This window comes from Ptychodera flava, chromosome 22 (genome assembly GCF_041260155.1).
Source record: "Ptychodera flava strain L36383 chromosome 22, AS_Pfla_20210202, whole genome shotgun sequence".
Taxonomy (NCBI): Eukaryota; Metazoa; Hemichordata; class Enteropneusta; family Ptychoderidae; genus Ptychodera; species Ptychodera flava.
This window is the reverse complement of record NC_091949.1, coordinates 21,516,280-21,534,362: the sequence shown is the minus strand read 5'-3', so window position 1 is coordinate 21,534,362 and position 18,083 is coordinate 21,516,280. Positions and strand designations below refer to the sequence as shown.

At 39.1% G+C, this 18,083-nt stretch overlaps 1 protein-coding gene across 1 annotated transcript in view; it reads right to left on the bottom strand.

The window, feature by feature from the left end:
* The window catches only part of LOC139122945 (substance-P receptor-like), a 29,523-nt gene extending 16,078 nt beyond the window's left edge, over nucleotides 1-13,445 (bottom strand). Inside the window, exon 1 of the mRNA XM_070688833.1 lies at nucleotides 12,744-13,445. Coding sequence (XP_070544934.1) covers nucleotides 12,744-13,172 — 429 coding nt within the window. The 5' untranslated portion in view covers nucleotides 13,173-13,445. The remainder of the gene's footprint in view (nucleotides 1-12,743) is intronic.
* Between the last annotated feature and the right edge of the window lie 4,638 nt (nucleotides 13,446-18,083).

The following is an 18,083-nucleotide window of genomic DNA, read 5'->3' as shown; positions in this document are numbered from 1 at the left end:
TACGGCTACTTCAGTATTTTTATAATTAGTTTTACATTTATAAACGGGTACCCAATAACACCAATAAATTCCCCATTGTAACACAGAAGGTCAGTAAATAAAATTCTGCAGAGCGGTTTCTTCATTCTGCATTCTTTGCTTTAAGCCAGACATTTAGCGTAATGGCTTAAACACGATATTCCGGCTAGATTTCCGATTCAGTGAATTATGCGCCAGCGGGTTGCCTAGGTTACCCGTACGATGGCATGACCAATCGTGCAGAAAGCGGAACTACGTGAATTATTGACGTCGAACATGTTAGAACACAGTAGATTTTCGATCGGATTCGAACTCACAACGTACGACACCCACTCACCTAGTAAGAAGACATTACAGTCAAAACCGCTCGGCTAAATCCCAGCCCTTAAAAAAGTGGGTCAATAAGTTGTTTACAATTTTTCTTACTGCGACCCCTCCACACGCCGTAGAGTTCATGAAGCACTCGCACTTACTTACTCGCTATCACACAGAAGAATGAGAAGAATATTAGAAGAATTTTCATGAATACATACATATGTTCACTTGACATTAGGCAGGTGAAAAATTCTATTTTCCAAAAGGAAAGCAATTCCGAGGCATTCAGAAGCATCCCAACTTCGTGATATTAATCGTAGGCCAGTCATACCTAACGATTGGCAAATGAAGGAATTTCACTTAAGACTTAGCTCACTGAAATAGGGCCAAATATGAACAGTGGGTAATTGCAACAACTCTGATCGAAACCCTATATTCTTGTGAATTTCCTCTCTCGGAAAAAAGTCATTATTTGATATCATTTCAAATGTGCTGCAATACTCAAACTTGCTACTAAGGGTTTTCAGATCACCAAGCGAGTTACCGGTAAGATTTCAACGTGCAAAATAAGTAACTACATCGAAACATCGAAAGCATACTAAAAACATGTTTCTCCGATAGGTCCATCAGAAATAGTGGACAGAAGGAGACATTTTTAGCTTTCGAGGATAATATCATGGCCTTATCTGCGTGCTAATGGTGTAAGCACTTACAGTTTTTCAGGTAGATGATCTCAAGCTTAACTAGTTACCGGAACTGAGTTCGTTAAGATGAAAGTACCAAGTTAGATTTGCGTGATGTCATCGAAATCTTGTGTGACCCATTAAACCCTTGCCACATCTTTCTTATAGAGAAAGTAATATGCTTGGTGGTTTTGAAATGGAAACGCACAAATTGTTTCATAGGCGTAAGGTTACAATTACAAGGGGCCTAAGCGATGACTCTCTCCTTTCAATCTGTGATATTTCCAATACAGACATGGATGTGTTACTAACGGTATCCTTTCCATTGATATATGAACGCGGTAGCCTTATATAGGATGAAATCAACCGGTTAACATCATGCGACATATAGCGACCTCTTGTAAAAGAACCTGGAAATATGTGCATTTTGTTCATCGATCAGTTTCGACATCTGCTTGTTATGGCGCAGATATTTTACACACATCGACTGGCCATAAAGGTAAAGGCACGAGGCAGCAGGCAAATGAAAACGCGGACTGTTCTGGGCAACTCTCAGGCCCGAGGGACCACAAACGCGTGGTTTTACTAGAATATGGCCAGTCAATGTATGTTTTGAAGAACATCTCATCCAATTTACTGACCGAAAAATCGAGATGTTCCTCTGTCACCATCACTCGGCTTGGTCGGAGACGACACTGTTTTCGCGTTCTACAATGTGCGCATGCGGTGCTCCGAATTGCCAAGTTTTTTTTTGAAGATGTTGAAAATTGTTACATAAATATTCGTCGTGGTAAATAGACGGTAGAATATGTCGAAAAATTTGGTCTGTGATGTCCTATAGAGAATTAAAGCTGCTGCCAAAGTGATTTGCGAACTAAAACACCAAATGTTTTGATTGGTGAGCATCTTTTTTATAGAGTTTGGTACTATTAATAATTTATGGGAAACTAGTAAACCGAATGTATTGGTGTGTTCAGTCTTGCGATTGACCCTGTTCTCTTTAAGCCAGGCTGCCTGGCGTCTTCATGAAACAGACAAATGGGTTAATTTGACTAGGAAGTCAATTGACGACCGGAGTTTAATTACGCGACAGTAGAATTGTACAGAATGACTAACTATGCTTTCATCAGGAACAAACTTCACGCATGGCGGTCATTTCTGATTATCCAACGGTCCCTGCATTGTTCTGTTGTCTCATACCATGAAGTACCCTCACTTGTTTTCCAAGTTCAGAGATATATTCTAATCAACCTTTTCGCCCAGCTATGGGAATATGTGGCACTACTGCGATTACCAATAATTAATCCCATGACCTTATGTCGACAGAGACAGATCGGTAAATGGACTTTCTTTGGTTAAATTCACTGTCCTGTGCGAGCACTTAATTGAAATACATAACACATAGAAAAAAGGTAATTTGTACGGTTAAACTCATTAGCCTATTTGCCCGCCCCGATTGTTCGTGTTTTCTGGATACATGTAGCAACAGGGCATACAAAATCCAATTAAAACCTTCAAATATTGGCTTAATAATCATTCTTTTTATTAGGTGACAAGTATCATGGGAACTTTAATGAGGCCTATGGTGAAGTCATTGTGTGCAGGTATCAATATTCCCCGTGTTTTCATTACAAATAAATGAGATCACTGAAATATTTCACACATTTTAGTTATTTTATTTAAAAGCGAACGATCAATAGTGAAGTAACTGTATGGGTTTCCTGTGTGTTTGATTTAATTAATGTCAACGATTGATATCATTTGTTGTTGTATTCAATAAGAAAACAACTGGTCCCAGTTTCTACAAGCAACAATGCAATGTGCATTATTACAGAAATAAAAGGCGACGTCCTGACCATTTCCGTTTATTTAAGGGCAAAGGCGAGGGAAAAGCCAAAAGGGGCGAGGCTTTCCGCTCGCCCGCGCCCATAAATAAATGTTCATTGTCTGGGCGGGGTCTGTTATTTTCGTTATATCATCGACGAACGCAGGAAAACCGTCATAATTTACGAACATTTACCTCGCGAAAGACAAGGGCCCCAGAACTTGTATTACCCAAATGTTGTATTCACTGAACACTGACGTGCTGTGCTGTATGCAAGCAAAGTGTAAAAATAGTACACGCGCTGTAAAAATTTTGTAAAGCTAGGGATTTTTGGAAAAAACTGTGTCTAAACTTTGCACACGAGTGCTCCATTTTATTTTGTGATTGATTACGATCTTTGTACAAATCACAATTTACGTTTTGGCTCTAAAGTTACGATGTTTACGATACTGTGAGTTGTTAATATCATTATTCATATTCTGGGGCATGTAAACAAACCAATTACTGTGTATTTGTAGTCAGTTACATGGTTCAGCTCGACCAATGAAAATGCGACGGAAAGGACATGGTATATAATGTAATATAAAGCTGATCTGTGTAAACGCTCACACGTTTTCTTATATCCTTACTTTCTATGTTACTTTATACGATCCACTCGCATCCAGTATGCAACAAAAGAGGCCAATCTCACGACAATGCATGGACTGTCTATTCTCACATTCCTGGCCGCTGGGAGTGTAGGATCGACAGTGTGGGAATAATAGAATCTCACACCCCTAAGGACCTGGGATTAGATTTCTCACACGAGCCGCAGGCGAGTGTGAGACAAAATATAATAATAATAATAATAATAATAATTTATTTATAAAGCGTCAGTATCCACAAAAATTGTGATCAAGGACGCTGAAAAATAAAAATACATTACACAAAATAGTTAAAAAGCAAAGTTACACCACAAAAAGTTGTTAAAAATGGTTAAAAAGCAGTTTTAAAAAGTAAAGTTTTCACATTTGATTTAAAAACAGATAGGTTTAGTGACTGGCGGATGCTAAACGGGAGATTATTCCAGAGAATAGGAGCTGCAACACTAAAAGCACGATCACCATAGCTCTTAGTACGTGATCGAACAGGACAGAGTTTAAACTGATCAGCTGACCTCAAGTTGCGATTTGGAACATATAATGTGGTCATATCAGAAAGATAAATTGGTCCAAGCCTATGAATGGATTTAAAAATAAGAACTAAAATCTTAAAAACAATGCGTTCTGAAACAGGTAACCAATGCAACTGATACAAAATTGGAGTGATGTGAGAGGTGGTTTTGGAACGAGTTACAATTCTGGCGGCAATATTTTGAATCCGTTGAATACGGCTGATTTGGTACTTAGGGAGCCCCAGTAAAAGTGAATTACACGAATCTATTCGAGATGTAATAAATGCATGAACCAATTGCTCTGTAGCGGGTTGAGATAAATATTTACGGACAAGTGCAATACGACGCAAATGAAAAGTGGCTGAACGGCAGATCTGTCCGATATGCGGTTTCATTGTCAGACAAGAGTCAAGGAGGACTCCCAGGCTCTTAGCCTGACAATGGACGGGAATCAGAGCATCGCCAACACGAATTTCTGTAATCCCTCTGGCAGACAGATCACCCGAAGTAGCAGAAAAAATAACAAATTCAGTTTTATCATCATTTAAACACAAGAAATTTGCAGACATCCAAGACCTGACGTCAGAAATACAAAGTTCAAGATTTGAAAGCATCCTAGCAGCATTATCTTTGGTAAAAGACAGATACAATGAAGAGTCATCTGCGTAAAAACTATACAGACATCCATGGCTAGAAACTAATTCGCCCAATGGAGAGGTGTACATATTAAAAAGTATCCCCAACTCGTGTGAGAAATCTGATCCCTGGTCCTTGGTGTGTGAGATTCTTTTTCTCACATGACCACAAAATGCGTTTAATTCATACTGGAAACATTGAATGTTTAACTGTATCAGCGACTATCCTACTTCGTGGCCATCTAATATTCCATGTCACTAACGAAAACTCCGTTGCGAGTTCCACTGCCGATACTTCGACTTCTGCTACGGACGAGATGTCCAACAAAAATTGGCTATATGTTCCAAGTGGCCTATGTTCAGCAGTTATTCGTAAAATTCGGCTGTTTTTTGTGAGTCTGTCACCGACGATGTACAACATTATCCAAAATCGCGACAACGCTGTCGTCTGCCCCCGTACTCTGATCCGCTTACTTTTATAGTTCCGGTCAGTGTGTTACTCATCGTGCTATTGGATGATATTTTGGGTGTGCAATTAAAGGCTGTTTATCATCCAATCAGAGCTCGTGTAATATTTCTGAGATTCTGATTTCTGCAAAATCGATTCCAAACTAGAGTGTGGGGTCGATTTTTCCCACATTTCAAGTGGTCAGGAATGTGAGAAAAATTGATCCCACACTCTCAGAAACCGTCCCACACTCAGCAGTATATACTCTGTTTGGATGATAACAGTGAACACGATTGGAACTAAATTGGGATAATTGGATTGGCAGAATTTCTCAAGAATTTTAGAAATTTCTCTAATTTTACACCATTTTTTCTTACCATCTTTAAAATTTTATACACAATTTACGATGCTGTTGAAATCTTATGAGTAAGAATCAGTGCATGATAGTATCTAATGCAATATTGTTCAAAACATATGAACAATATTCACATTTGAATGAAAATATGAGAGTTTGTCTGTAGTTTCTTCATTACTGAGAGACTAGTAATAATGTCAGTTTGTCATTTTTCCTCGGCCAAAATGAAGCTTTTCGATTGATTTACAGTTAAGTCAGTCAAGGTCTTTTAAATGTGCCCTGACTCAATTTTATGTTTATGAAGCCTTAAATTCACGAAAAAGTCAGGGGCATTTCAAAAGTGCCCTGACTCAAAATTCGTCAATTAGAGAAATTTTAAGCATTTTGTCTCGTTTCGTCAGTACATTTACACAAAAATGAACTTATTTTCATAAAAATGAATCCGATTAAATAGGTATGCAATAATCGTTGTGTTTTCGTTGTTTTGTCCGATGAGAACAATATTTCAAATTTTACACTATTCTATCTTTTTGTAAAATTTCAGCTGTAAAAATTTCGATTTCGTTATTTTTTTCCTAATAATTACTCTCATCCAATTTTCCCAAATTAGTTCCAATCGTGTTAGTGACAGACTCACAAAAAAAACCAGCCGAATTTTACGAATAACTGCTGAACATAGGCCACTTGGAACGTGTAGCCAATATTTGTTGGACATCTCGTCCGTAGCAGAAGTCGAAGTATCGGCAAAATATCCCCAACTCGTGTGAGAAATCTGATCCCAGGTCCTTAGGGGTGTGAGATTCTATTAGACTCACGAAATTAATGACGTTTTGTCGTGTTTCGTGGCATGAGACGAGGCATAGAATTTTCAACAGAAAATTAAAGTATCTAAGACAAGTTGGCATGTTACACTAACAGAATGATAAGGTAACGAATATTTTAGTGACTACACAAAATTCAGGTTACGGAGAGCTTGTTGTATATCCACATATCCATAAAAAAATATTTGCCATAGTATCCTACGGCTTCTATCCAATAAAGCTGCAATAAGAGCTGATCGCTTTCTAATTATTGTCCTAGAATCCCCAGATCTTCTCTGCCGACTCGTCGACACCGGTAGATCCCAACTGATACTCCAACACATGCATACGTGTACACATACGACGAGTACGCACAAATGGTTCGAAGAACCTCCAATCTCTTGGTATTCTTCGAAGTAATGAGGTAATGAATCATGCGTGAAATAGCAAATAGTTGTAGACCCACACTGAGCGAGTGAAACTTTTTTCATTGCAATAGTCTGTAACCGTTATGACATCATAGTCTAGGGAGACCCAATATATCACATAATATCGCGGTAGGGCTGAGCCCATAAGCTCAGGGAGAGTAAGATCGGAAATATAATTTCAATCGAAATTGACAGTTCACTGTTCATAGTAGATGGGGTTTTTGATAAAACAATTTTTCAGATTCTCTTCGTTGTCATAGATGTTAGTGGCCACGCTGGCTACGCTTTCGGCAGCTCCCTAAGCCCGGCTACCCAACGCGTACTTTGTGCAAGGTCGGTGGTCCTTGACTTGGCTGCCGGCCATATCGTTCGTTTGGGACCGGACTGTATCTAGGTGTTTTAAATTATCTTGCTCGTACAAAATTGATGACGATACATTCCAAGTGGAGGGATTTTAGTGTTACCAAGTATCATTGGCATACACCCGCGGCAAATGACAGCGTCCAACGTGTATGTCATGTAGTGTGTCCATGTTCAGGAGCAATTCGACAGCGGTCTCTTGCACATCGATTGTTCGTAAAGCAAATTTGGTTTTCTTCTTGCATATTTTTCTGGGAATTACGATGGCAAAAAACGGCCGATACACTCACCATTTAATGCATTTGTATAGGCTCAAGCTATTAGAAAGTCGGATTGGTGTGATCAGCAACGCCTCTCCTTACCCCATCAATCAAAGTTAATGGTCAGGGCGTCGCCTTTTACTCCATTAGCCTTTGACTGTTAATTAATACATCTCACGTTTTACCCGGCAATCGAGATCGGCAGCAACTTGTTGGTCACTGAGGACAGGTGATATCACTTTCCCAATAAGAATCTTATCTGCTCGATGTAGTGATATTGTCCTCTTGGGACGCATTTGACTTAGTTCATCCCTTTCCCGCGCACAACAAATTGCTTTGCACTGATTGCGTACTGGTTGTATATATCCATGACATCAAAAAAGCACCAGGCGTTATTGTTTGCTTAATAAAATCAGTTTTGGAAAATTTTACAGCGAGTAGTGTACAAGAATATCTAAAATTATGTAAAACATACTATTGGGATGTTTTACATGCAAGTGTTTTATTCTTGCGTTTGAGGGTAACATATGACCTTCCGCTCACTCATCCCTATCCTACAAGAAATCAAAAAATTCCCCTTCCCTTCTAAAACTCATATTACCCTCTCCTCGTTACAAAAACACCATCTCTGGCCCCCTCTTTCCAAATGTTTGCTCATGCATGTGGCAAACATACGAAGACAACCGAACCTTACTTCTGCCTACCTGGCTTTTGCAAGGTCACTCTTTCAATAAATTGATGAACATTGCCCGACAGCTGATAGGAAAAGCAAATTCATGCCCACCCGTTCAGAGTGATCCCTGCCCGCTGACAACAAAAACTCCACCACACACATAGTGTGATAAACGCGGTGAACTTCCCATCCGCTGACAGTATGAACAGTCTAGCAATAATTCATACTTTTGAAACATCAATATAATGTTACAAACGTTGATAAACTTGTCACCAAAACCACAAGTTAATTTCATAACGAAATGCATAATTAAAGTAAAAAAATACATGTAGCCTATATACCGTATCAAAAGTAAAACTTACAATTTTAGATAAGCAAAGACAAAACAAGACAAATGATTACCATTTGTATGAATCAGCACAAATTGATTTACATAATATACATCTGACATTGTTGAACTTGTCAACAATACCTACATGTAAAGTTCGATTGTAAAAAAGTATTAAAATTCAACTTCGCAATGGAAAAATGTAATTTTCAATTTCGTACGTGAAGACGCAGATCTAAAATACAGTGCACGGAGCAAAGCTTTTGGGAAAACATATAAATTAATCTCTGCCAGTACGTCGGATATGCTTGGACTCAATTAGAAGATTTCACACAGGATTACATTGTTTACGAATATTCACTGGTGTAATCTTTAAATCTTCTGCAAAGGTTGTCTTATGTTTCCTTAATGAACAGGAGAAGAGATTAAATTCACCTTGACTATGTTTCCTAATCGATACTTAAGTTTGAGAAAACAAACCGGAGAATTAATTTCTGAAAGTACAACATGCTTCAAACGAGGTTAGCCACTGTATTCTTGATTTCATCTTATTCCATCATTTTATTCTCGCTTTTTCCGATTTTGATATCAACCCTTGTTATCTGCCTTAGCCTGTAATATGAATTCCACGCGTTCCAGATGAGTAATCATTGGTTTATACCGTCACCGCGCCACGCCTTAGAAGTACCAGAGAAAAAAAAGAATTTATTGGATTAAACAAGTTTTGACAGGTTTGAATCATGCATGTCACCAGAAAACAATAGGCAACAGATATTGTTAGGGGTCAAGCGAAAAAATTTCAAACCTGCTCTTGTTTACAATCGCATTATATCAATACCACAATGCAAAAACGTAATGGACAAATCATTACATGTGTAAAGGTTTTAGTCAGCGTTGACGGCAGACTCCTTGCAAGCATTGCGTCATAACTGAAAATCTGAGTAAAGTGTGGCATTCTGGCATCGAGAATGAATAGTGGGAAAAATACATCAAATCTTTCAAGGTAGACTAAATTTGTACGTCTCTTATTATCATACCGACCAAATGCTCAATGGCAGCTTGTCTGATCCATTCCTGACAAGTATGATATTTGTCCCTAACGGTAATCCATAGCCGAGAATCAAAGCTATTTCAATTACACGGCGTTTTATACTTTTGTTGGCAAACTAACTTTCGAATCCAAGAAATTTCAATTACACGGCGTTTTATACTTTTGTTGGCAAACTAACTTTCGAAACAAGAAATGGATGCCAAGGCGATCCCACTAGTGTTCGACTGTACTCTTTTTGTAAAGTTCTATAGCTCTTAATTTAATAACATTTGAATTCTCTGTGTCCAATGAAACAGGCATTAATGTCATACTTAGCCCTTACTAATATTGGCGGGAAAAGAATTCGTTTTTCGCGATATTTAAACGTCAAAGCTGACAAGACGTGAGTATACAAGTTTAATATTGCACCGTTAGCGATGGCAAGTGTATTTTATTTTAGCTTGAAATTCATTTTTAATGTTAAAAAGAAAGGCAAAGATCACACACACTGAATTGACTGGCCAAACAATTACTCCTGGTGTCCGACAAAAACGTTGCTTTACAAACGCAACAAAATACTTAATAATATATGCAGTTAATGTTTCTATGAAAATGCGACGTCAGCTACAAGACCTGAAGTTTGGCATTCCTCAGTAAAGGAGAGGAACATATTTACTGTATTTACTTACATATACCGGGAAGATACAAACAATTGACAATGTCTAAAGACTGGTAATATAAGCCAGTTAACTCTACGGAGAAAAAATGATGCAGAAATTTTGGCTCAGGCAACATTTTATGCAGTACTGTCTAAGCTCTGCTCGCACACGAGATGAAAAAGCCCAATCTTGAAGCCCTTGAAGGGGCATGGCATCTTTGGCTTGTCGTGTGGTTTCCAATCTCCATGATTGCGTTGAAACAATCAGACGGCGAACCTCGCCCCCTGAATGTAAGATCAAAGCGCACGGAACGCAAAAAGACTCGGCTAACTTTGATGAACAATAAAAGTCCTCTCTGTGAATGCATTTCTTCCATTGCTTCGGTACCATGAAACAAGTAGCTTAGAATATAAAACTTTAAATGACTCCATATTCTCTCGATAGCAGTTGAAGCATAGGAGGAAATAAACACATCTGTTTTTCGGAAAACTACTGTTAAAATATCTGTAATACACTGTTATAACTATACCTACGCTATGTGTGGTTTAAAATGTTAAACCTGGATAACGGCGCGTGTCAGGACCGTACATAGGGTGTCACTCACAGCACAGGAAGATAATATTAAATTCTAGGTTGTGCTGTCTTAATTGAACTTGATTATGTTTGTTATTGGAGATCATTCGTGTTTGAACAAGATGAAATAAAATCATGCGGGGAAGCGTGAATTTAATTTTCAATAATATACGCCATTATTTGAGCCTCAGCTGCTGGCAGTTGAGGCAGGCTTATTTTAATTACAGCGATTCGTGATTATAGTGATGCGAGAATGCCTTCACAACGCCGATTGTTTCGCACGTTCTGTCTCAGAGCACAGACGATCTGACAAAACACTAAATCGGTTCAGTAACCATGGCAGTCATTTCTAACAATCGAATGCGACGAGGTTGAGCTGATATTCCTATATATTCGAGGAAAGAATTATTTCTCGAGTCTTGCCCAGTTTTCAAACAGAAAGCAGCAAGTGTTCTATATCCCCGGAGGCAATAATCGCACGCTTCCTTTGAGGGAAAAATGCAATTTCAGGGGCCTGCAAATTAACGGAGACGATTTATAAGTTTCTGTTACGTCTTGCTGATAACCATACATGTTTCAAATAACCAGCGTAAGCGTTAGTTAGGAATTTAGCGGCAATTCCGGGCAACGCCAATTTTCTTATCTATGGTTTACTTTAACACATGAAAAACAATATTCTGCGAGACTTAAGTTTTCATGTTGCAGAAGCGAATAGCGATTAATGTTGAGTTTTCTAGTTCGCACAGAGCGAACCTATCTTTCATGTGCACTTTTGCGGCTTAGCATAAAAGTATGATAAAAGTATAATGGAAATTGCAATGATAACGAAAATTGTATATATATTTTTTCATATTTCGTCGTGACTCTCGTCATTTCAACATGCACTCATGCCGAATGCTCGCTGGAAGGGGTAACATCTTGCTTACATCTGTACCGTGATATGTTCGGAAACAACGCTTACTAGACAAAGTATTGCATCCAGTTGATGTACCACATAGGAACTGTGGCTATAACCTTTGATTAATTTTGTTGAGAGTTGCTGGTCTGCTTAAAAAGTATACGTTTTCTTGGTCTACTTTCAAATCGTGTTACAACATTCACCGATCCACTTTTAATCGCAGCCTTTATAGTGCAATCTCAAACTATATATAAGTTCATGGTTCAAAATTGAATTTTAATCCAGACCTGAATTCATTTGATGACAATTAAATTGGCTATTGTACAAACTGCGTCATGTTAAAATGGCTAAAAAAATTTCAACTTTCGCGTAAAGAGTTATGTGCAGTAGTATTTACAACAAATTAAAAATAATTTTGATTTGAATTTTCAATTTCATTACTTTAAGTCCATGCAGCCATAATGGATTTTTATGAATTGAACAAAGCACAAAAATACAATGAAGTACAAAAGCGCATTATTGAAATAAGACAGAGTAACGCAAAACGATGAAACAGTTGTAAACTGATGAACTGTCTTTAAAACACACCAGGCAATAAAAACAAACATACGTAAAGAACAGAGTTTAAAATAAGTACAAACGATAACATTCTAAAAAAGTACAGCCATTGTTAATTCTAAGTTCTCAACCTTTGTTACAGCACGGCTTTGGTCCATGCCACGTCATGTGACGGGATGTGTGTTCCTGTTCTACCGTCTGCTCCAACCCTCACACCAGCCTTCACTCTTGCATCTTGTCGCTGCCGCTACCGTACCGTAGGCATTTCCCACCTATTTCTGTCTTTGCGTTTTGTTCTATACCCTCCTTGATGGGGAGGGATTGCGATAAAGTACTGGCACGTTTGCCAATCATATGGACATGTTTAAATAATTAGAGAAATTACATGTTGAAATGATGATGCCTTTTTGTGTTGTTGCCCGGGGAAACGTGCAAATTTCATGATAATGTTGATGCGAATCATAAGGCCATGAAACGAATTACCAGACTAGCCGCCGATCACATCCAACTTTGTCGATAACGGCAAACACTTCCCATTGTAACCTTACAAGTGTTCATGCAGATATGGGATGCAAAAATGTATTTTTTCCCAATAAATTGACCCCGCGGGATATATATGACATTCTAAAACTCACGCCTACGCTATTTGCACAAATCCGCTTTAATTGGATAGGAACACAAACGCTGAACCCAGTAAAATCAAAGATTCTCTGATAAAATGGGAATCAGATGAATTCAACTTACATGTTGCATGAAGATTACGATGTAGCACATTTCAGATCCGAACAACCAGCGACCAAACATTAGCGTTGGAAAGGTGAAAGGCATACAGAATATGGCCATTGCCAGATCACTTATCGCCAAGTTGACCAAGGAGGCGGTGAGGTCGGTGTTGGGGCGCCGCCCGCACGACAAAACGAATATGACCACCAAGTTGCCCAGGATGGATAGTATCATGTTCAATGTGAACGCGATGATAAGGATTATTTGACACTTTGCTGGTAAATCCAACGGCCGCAGGGCTTCCGTCGTCACCGTCGTCACCGCCGTCGTCATCGGGTCTCCGTCATAATAGTCGTAAATCTTCTGAATGAGCGAAGCCGCGTGGTCGCTGTCATTGGTGACATTCTCGATCCAAGCCCTTATGTCGTCGGACAGCACGAAACCCTTCATAGCGGATAACGCTTTGACGCGCGCCGTTCGTTTACGGTGCTCTCGTCAGCTGAACACTGCTCACGCGGCTGTTCATCGAAACGGCGCCTGTGAACTGTTTTACATTGTGGTATAGAGTATTGTATTTACATTGTGGTATAGAGTACTCGTGGAACAAAAACCAGCCTCGATGGTGACTCGAGTCACGTGGCTATGACGTAAATAGCGTGAACTTGCCAACTCGTGTGTGTATGTGTGTTCAACCAGCTTTTGGCATCCAGTATACGCCAGTGCGTTTTATGACGCACGACCAGATATTATAGAAATAAAGACTCCCTTACCATTAACGTTTATTTATGGGCAAGTGCGAGAGGAAAGCCAAAAATTAATGAGTTAGGCTGTCGAGCCCGGCGTTAATTTTTGACTTTCCTCGAGCCCGTGCCGATAAATAAACGTTGATGGTCAGGGCGGAGTCTGTTATTTCCATAATATTATCAACGAGCCCAAGAAACCCGTCAAAATTTACGAAAATTTCCCTCGCGAAAGACAACGGGGCCCCAGAACTTGTACAATACGCGACGTACTATCACTCGCGCTGTTCAAACTTTGCAAATCTAGAGATTTTTCTGGAAAAAAGTGTCTAAACTTGGCCCACAAGTGTTTTTGTGATTGATTATGATCTTTGTACAAATCACACGTTTCGTTTTAGCTGTCAAATTAGGATGTTAATATTATTATTCATATTCACGCGCATGTAAACAATACATCATTGTGTATTTGTGGTTAGTCATGTGGTTCAGCTCGACCATAAAATGCGACAGACAGAGCATGGTAATATAACTGTTATTAGTTGCATGTAAAATGTATAAACGCCACAGAAAGATTTTATGTGCATACGATTATTTTTAAAATGGCGATGTCAGCAAAATACCATGCACGGTCCTGCTGGCATTTGCCATTGGCGATACATGTGTCCAATAGGGCTGGCGTTTACACCCATTATTAACTGTAGACTTTGCCAACAGCAAACGCTCCCGTCTTCATAAAATTCAACCACAGTCGCTCGTTTGCTCCGATTCTGCTCTGCGCCTACGCGCCCCATAAATGTGTGTATATAGGCGTAAAACAAACCTACGTGTATATACACACATTCTACAGCAGGGCGCGTAGGCGCAGAGCGGAATTGGAGCAAACGAGCGACCGTGACTGTGAATTCAACTGAAATCTAACGAGCAGGTTTATTATACTAAATTGTCCGGCTTGCACGCAGCATGAATCTGTATGAAGAAAAATATCACCGAAACAAGCTTGCGCGTTGCGCATCAGCTGTTACCGTGACAACAGCAAGATAATGGAAAGGTTCTGAGTCGGATTGCTTTTCCTTTGTAACAACCTGATATCGTGAACAACACTATCTTTACACATAATGTACATAGTAAGGGCTAACATCACACTGGTTAAATTTTGTTGTGTATTTTGTATCGCATACGTGTATAATAAATAAAACTGGAGAACGAGTTTTCGAACTTCGTTCATCTGTTTTCGCAGGTGTGTCAGTCTGAATGCATTACATATTAGACTTCCTTTAGCGCACGCTCTCGATCAATTGTGATAGAATTTGTCGGGCGATAAGGTAGAACGCGCCTCGGGGACAGATATTCGGGCTGTCAAATTTTATCAATTCTCTTATCATCTAGCACTTGCGGGGCTTCATTTTAAAGCTCTTGGAAAGAAAAAAAATTCACCGTCTTAGTTTTTCGAAAATCGAAAATTTCATTTTCCCATAGAGTTAACACACGGATGGCGGCCATTTTGAATTTCAAATATCGTGAAATTTTAGGTAATTTGTCTCTCTAATACCAAATTTTGCAAGGTGACTCCTGATTTTTGTTCTTGTTTTGGTTTGGGAATTGTCGAAAGTTTCATTCAGGAAAGTTTGAGCAAAAGTTTGTGTATTTCACTTTCGAGGCGCATACTACCTTAGAGTAGTCATATTCGGAGCATGCAAATCACATAACTTTCCTATAAATAACTCCGCTGAGAACCAAACATGTTGAAAAATTAGTACTCATATTATAAATAGTATTATCTTTTCAAATTATGAAATTTATCTTACGTCATTCCAAAATTACACAACCTATCATGTTGCTACGCCCTATAGGGCCCCCTACAGCCCTCATCGGGAAATAAGTTTAATTATATTGTTTTGCACTCATGCAATGAATATATGAAGAAGTTTGAAAGCCATCACGGTTTTTGGACGTAACCTAAAAGAATGCACAAAGTACCGTGTCACATTTAATCTGCAGAGGACATGATATGTGTGCAGCGAAAGATGACACGTGTATAAAGTGAGGCTATCCCACGATATCAGCGCTTGGTTGGGACGTATTGCCACGAGTGAGGGTGCGAGCCGCATCACGCGAGTCGAAGACGAGTGTGTGATGCGGCGCGCACCCTCACGAGTGGCAATACGTCCCAACCAAGCGCTGATATCGTGGGATAACCGATTCATCATATGCCCATGACCGTATATTTATGTAAAAGGTAATTAAAAATAAAGAAATTTTATTAGTTTTTGTCAGTCTTTCGAAGGGACTACGTTTTTATATTCTGCAGCTGGTCTGAACGCATTGATACATGTTTGTTACAACAGCTGATCAAGTCGTCGATCGCATCGTGTCGAGTGTATACAGTCTAAACAGGATTATTCAGCGCAATTTACCGCAGTTCAGAAAAGGAATGGAGCCAATTTACTTATTCTGGTCACCGTCCCGGTGTTCTGGTGGATAATTATTACACGGACAATATTGTAAGTTTGAATTCACTGTAATAACTCTTGTTGAAACATGGCTGACGTGAACAGGAACGACGAAGTAGCGCGAAATACAACAGATTGTAAACATCAACTTTTAATTTTCTACAACAACCTGTCCTGTAACTCTCTTTAGATCTGAAATAAAGGAACGTTAAATTCATATGTACTAGTAATATGTTTCGTTTTATATTGGTAAATTTTGATTGAAGTGAAAAAGATGGATTTGATCGTTAAATGCAAGATGAACATCATAACATCAAAATCGGAAATAAACAACAATTGATGACGTATAACGTGCCGTATCAGACTGATGTTTTACGTTCCACGTCACGACGCATCAGAGGAGACACGGATACGGTCATGGGCATATGACACGTGTATAAAGTGACGCATCTGTAACAACAAACATGTTATCAGGTAAATACTGCGACTTGTTTTCGGAGGCTGCTACCCTAAAAATATTGTCATAGTACAGCAACCGAGGATGCTAAAATTTAGAGTAACTATTAAAAAGGGATTTAAGGAGGCTCCTTGATTGCCGTAGAGTGGTAGAGAGTTTGTGACCTTAGTCTTCTGAGGTGACGTGGCCATCGTTTGCTGAGCAGATAAATGGTTCACGAAGCGAAGACGCGAGTCACCGTGGAATCGTAGCCAGCGTAAAAGCTTTGAAGGGAGAGAGCTTAAATTCGATGGTTTTTTTTGGATACAAAGTTTGACAAAATGCCGTTGTTAGAGCTGTAAACACTTTGTCCTTGAGCAATATTTTACTTTAATGAACTATTTTGCCCCGCGCTACGGTAAAGTAATACGGCGTAAGGCAACAAAAGATCGTTTTCAATGGCCCAGCGGTGTCATGTTTAATAGTGTGAAATACAGTCGACCAGGGTTTTTCATCACTTTGTACCCTTTTTGTCCAAATAAGATCATTAGTGATGTTAAATTTAAAACTCAGCGCCTTTCAAAACTCTGTGTACTCCTTGTATAGTGTATTTAAATATATCAAAGCAAACTATCGGCTTGACTGTCGGAATGTTACTATTTACAATATCGGGCATGCAGAAAGCAAAAGTCGAAGATTTTCAAGCGCGCGCTAAATCTTGAAATTTGGATCTTTTTTTTTTTAAATCAGAGATTATGAGGTATTGAGCCCTATTCATTTTTTTAAATCAGTAAATAAATTCCCACACGTAAGCTCAGATCATACGTGGAGTGGCAGCCACTAAATTAATTTAAAGACATCGGTACCCTTTCCTGATGTTTTTGCTTCGCTAAAAATAATACAAGGCGACCCTTGCTGTTTCTGAACTTCGTTGTGAGAGAGAACGGTCTTGAGTTTTCCTTAACAAATGTTCATATTGACGAGGCATGTTACCCTGAGGTGAAATTCTCCAAAGTGCTGAGAGACCTTAGCAAAAGCGGAATGCAAGATCCGTTCGCAATTACGTTCGTTGATCAAAAAGTTCAAGGCCATATTTTCGTGAGACCTCCGTGCCTTTCTTATTCTTCATTTCCACTAACAACCGTTCAAATTTCGTGGAAGTTATTGTATTTAGACCCAGAGGCCTGGTTTAGTTTGAACCCCAGATTCGTGTACATTTATTTAAAGAGGTTCGTGTGTAGCGGGTCTTCTATGACCAGCGTTCTATATATTTAATTAAATTAAGAGAGACAAACAGCCTTCGTGTCCTGTACCCGGAGTATTGTTCGTCGCCTTAGGCTTCACTGGTGATGGTAAGACAATATTAGTATTAGGTGAATGTCCATGTAAGTTCATCTTTAGATTTTCAAGCATATCAAGATATTCTACAGAAAATTCCCCTCTAATTTTAGCTTTGCGTTAGGCTTGAATACAGTATGACAAATTGCACATATTTAGTTGCACTACGAAATGGTACCCGCATGTGACCGCGCATCGGCTATGGATCGCCTTTGACATTTTAATGGCCATATTTTGTTTTTTCCCCACTTTGCTTTCGAAACTGTTATTTATATGTTTGTTTTAATGTAAAGTGTGCGGTGTTGAAAAGAATTGAACAAACTGACGCACGGTTGAGGATCTCTTCTCGTGTGCGAAACGCGCATCGGCGGGATTAGTCATGACCATTAAAACACCC